General features: G+C 30.5%; 1 protein-coding gene across 1 annotated transcript; it reads right to left on the reverse strand.

Moving 5' to 3' along the window:
* Positions 1-658: 658 nt before the first annotated feature.
* Positions 659-2,285, reverse strand: LOC117908642 (probable glutathione S-transferase). Its single transcript, XM_034822308.1, has 2 exons — positions 1,867-2,285; positions 659-1,229 (listed from the first exon to the last, which is right to left on the reverse strand). Exons 1-2 carry the CDS (start codon positions 2,179-2,181, stop codon positions 885-887), a joined length of 660 nt encoding a protein of 219 aa, XP_034678199.1. The 5' UTR covers positions 2,182-2,285; the 3' UTR covers positions 659-884.
* Between the last annotated feature and the right edge of the window lie 1,251 nt (positions 2,286-3,536).

Raw genomic sequence — 3,536 nt, forward strand, 5'->3', positions numbered from 1 at the left:
AAAATTTTAGAACCATAACTAAGTTTTTATCTTGTATAATTAAAAATATTAAACATTTTAACCAAGAAGAAAGTTAAAAATTGTGATCAAGTTACATCCATAAGAAAAAAGCTAAAACCATGATCATCAACTTTGATTTTCACATGATTTTTTTTTTTTTTTAAGAATATAAACAATTAAATAATATGATAAAGTAATAAGATTTATAAAATAAATAAATATTTTATTTAGGATAAATATAAAAAAATTTGTCCTAAATCTCAATTTATTATTTATTATTTTTATTTATTTGTTTGTTTTTATATTAAAAATTTTCTTATTAATTATTTGTTTTATATTATTATTTTATATTTAAAACATCTATAAATAATTAAAATCAATAAATATGAGAAAATGAAATAGTGAAAAAAATTGAAAATAGAAAATTTTCATGAAGTCAACACATTATATATATATATATATATATATTCTTGTGAAAAAAAAAAAAAAATATTATGGTAATAAGAGAAGGTTAGATATATGCATTTCATGACTCACTTCTATCTATTTCTATATAGGACATGTCTTAACCAATTTGTCTTAATAGTTGTTCATGTGACATGACACGATGCAAAGGTAGTCAAAAGACTTTTATTTCTTTAATACAAGAACACGTCTCTAGTCCAAAACAAATTCAAAACATTTCTTTCCAATGACATAGCTCAGTAAACCCATATCACTTAGCAAACTTAAGCAAACACTCCTCTTACATTACCAATACAACACTCCTCAATAGAGTATAGACCGTGATATTCCCCTTTTATTCAATACCAAACTTCTTTCTCATCCACGTGACAAAGTCATGGACCTTGCGGGGTCTTCGAGGGAAGACCCATGTGCCCCTTCTACTCTATACCAAACCTCTTTCTCATCCCCATGATAAAGCCATGGACCTTGTGTGGGTCTTCCAGAGAAGACGACACGCTCTCCTTTTCCATGCACCTCTTGGTCCAAGCGATCAACTTGGGGCACTCCGCCTCTATGCTGAAGTTGCCAAAGGTCTCGTATGCATAAAACCAGCAAGAGAAGGTCACCAGAGCCACATCTACAAACCCAATTTTTTCACCACCGAAGTAAGGCTTCTCTCCAAGCTCTCCTTCCAAAAGCTTAAGGCACTCTATGAATTCCTTCTTGGCTGTTTCCTGCTCTTCTCCTTTGGTTGACCATATCTTCCTTCCAAGTTCATAGAGCTGTGGAAAATAATGGAGTCAAAGAGAGACGGATTATTTTTTTGGAGAATTTCATCAAGTTTCAAATTCTGTAAAGTTGGACAAGTTTATTAAGGACTCTTCAGCATAGAAATCTCATTTGCTAAGAATAAAATGAAGGGCCGGTGGAAGAAAAAATATCAGAATCAGCTGAAAGAATGTATCATTTGCTGAAGTTTTTCCCCTCAAATTGGGTTTCAGAAAATGAGAAGAAAGAGATCAAAGAAACAGAACATATATTAAAACAACTGTTGTGCAAGATGTTGAACAGCAAGATAACAAAAAACCAAACACCTTTCTTTAAATATCTGGTTTATGTATTCGCCTTGCTTGGGGAAAAAAGGTATTCTTGAGATCTGCTTTTCCTGATGGAACGAACAGAATTCGTATTCAACATAACAAAGAAATTTAAACTCATATCAGAAATGCAGAGTAGAGTCAGCAAGGAGAATCAGTAAAAGTTCTAGTTTGGAACCCCAAAGCCCACAAAACTCAATATCAGAAGGGAACGTGTGAAGAAACCCAGCATTTTGGACAACTCCCTCGCCATAATCAAAATCTGAGTCAATCGCCATGAATAAATGGAAAAGAATGCTTTAAATCAACAGCAAAGGCATACCTTCTTGTCTATGTAGTCCGCCCAGAACCTGGCCTGAGCTCTCTGGTATGGGTCACTAGGCAAAAGCGGAGATTTATCGCACCAAACCTCATCAATATACTGAACTATTATCAGAGACTCACAAATGGGCTTTCCATTGTGGATCAGAACTGGGATTTTCTTATGAACTGGGTTCATCTCAAGAAGCAAAGCGCTCTTGTTCCACAGGTCCTCCTCTCTATATTCATACTTGAGACCCTTCTCTGCCAGGGCAAGTCTGACCCTCATACCAAACATGCTAGGCCAGAAATCCAACAAGATAATCTCGTCTGCCATTGCTACTAATGTGATTGATAAGATTCAAACTCTTTAAGTATTGATGAACAACACAGGGGAAATTGCTGAGTATTTATAGCAAATTTCAGAGAGTGGGTTAAACCCCTGGATACTTCTAGCAGGTGGTGATGCTCATTCCTTATCTCAGCTTTCATTTTCATTTTCCATTCTATCTCGGTTTCGTATCTCTCCAGAATTTGTGAATTATGCAAACTTTTGTTATGGCATGGTAAAATATAGAAGCGTCCCGATAGTTTGTTGCTTCCACGACATCTCATTGCTTTGATCATTCCACGTCATCGCTTTCGCCAGCCCTGTCAATTAAGTACACTGGTCCTCCGCCTAATTCCCACCACAAAAATGATGTTGCAAGGAAAAAAAATGATATTGTAGGGAAAAGAAAATAGAACTTGTATACTTTTAGATCGACAAGTCACTATTGGTCCCCTCCTTAGTTCTTAGATTCCTGAAATTAAATAAATATTTAAACTCTATGTGTGTTATAAATATTTAAAATTTCAGTGGTGATTGCATTTTTATCTAAGAACATTTCTTTTCTTTTTTTTAATTTGAATAAATTAAGTATTGTTAAATATTTAAATTTTTATATTTTAATTATTAGTGAATGTTAATAAATATTAAATTACTGATCTTTTACATTACAAAAATATTTATAAAATACAATATTTTATTTCTTGTTAAATTAGTTTGCAATCCAACATATTTTTAAATATTTAAATATCATAATTCATTAACATATTAAAATTTTATAATAAATAATTATGTAATTGATAAGAAATTGGTAGTATGATAATAAGTATAATTATGGGGTATTTGGTAAAACTCAATAATTATTATTTAATGACTTAAGTTGATTTTAAGTAAAATTATATTTAAGTTAACTTAAAACTTATCACTTAATTTTTACTGTTGTTTAATAAAATTAATTTAAAATTTATTCTAAATCATCAAATTGATATACTTAACCCCATAAATTATAATGAGGGTAAATGAGATCGAGTAATGATGGAAGTTGTATAATAGCAAAAGAAATAGTGGAACTAAGATAAATGAGAGTAAAAAGATAAAATAAAAATATGGATTTAAGAATAAATTAATTATTTTTACTTATTACTTAAAGTTGTTTTTTACTTTAAGTCATACCATTAAATTATTTTACCAACTATATTTAATTTATTTAAGAACTTGAATTAAGTTATTAAGTTGATTTACCAAATACCCACTTAGACTTGTTAGAAACTATTAGAACTTTTCTAAGTTAGTATATGTTTAGATTTGAAGATTTGTGATTGAAATATGTACGTATTCTTTTTTAAATTAATTCATTGATTTTT

This window comes from Vitis riparia, chromosome 19, assembly GCF_004353265.1.
Source record: "Vitis riparia cultivar Riparia Gloire de Montpellier isolate 1030 chromosome 19, EGFV_Vit.rip_1.0, whole genome shotgun sequence".
Taxonomy (NCBI): Eukaryota; Viridiplantae; Streptophyta; class Magnoliopsida; order Vitales; family Vitaceae; genus Vitis; species Vitis riparia.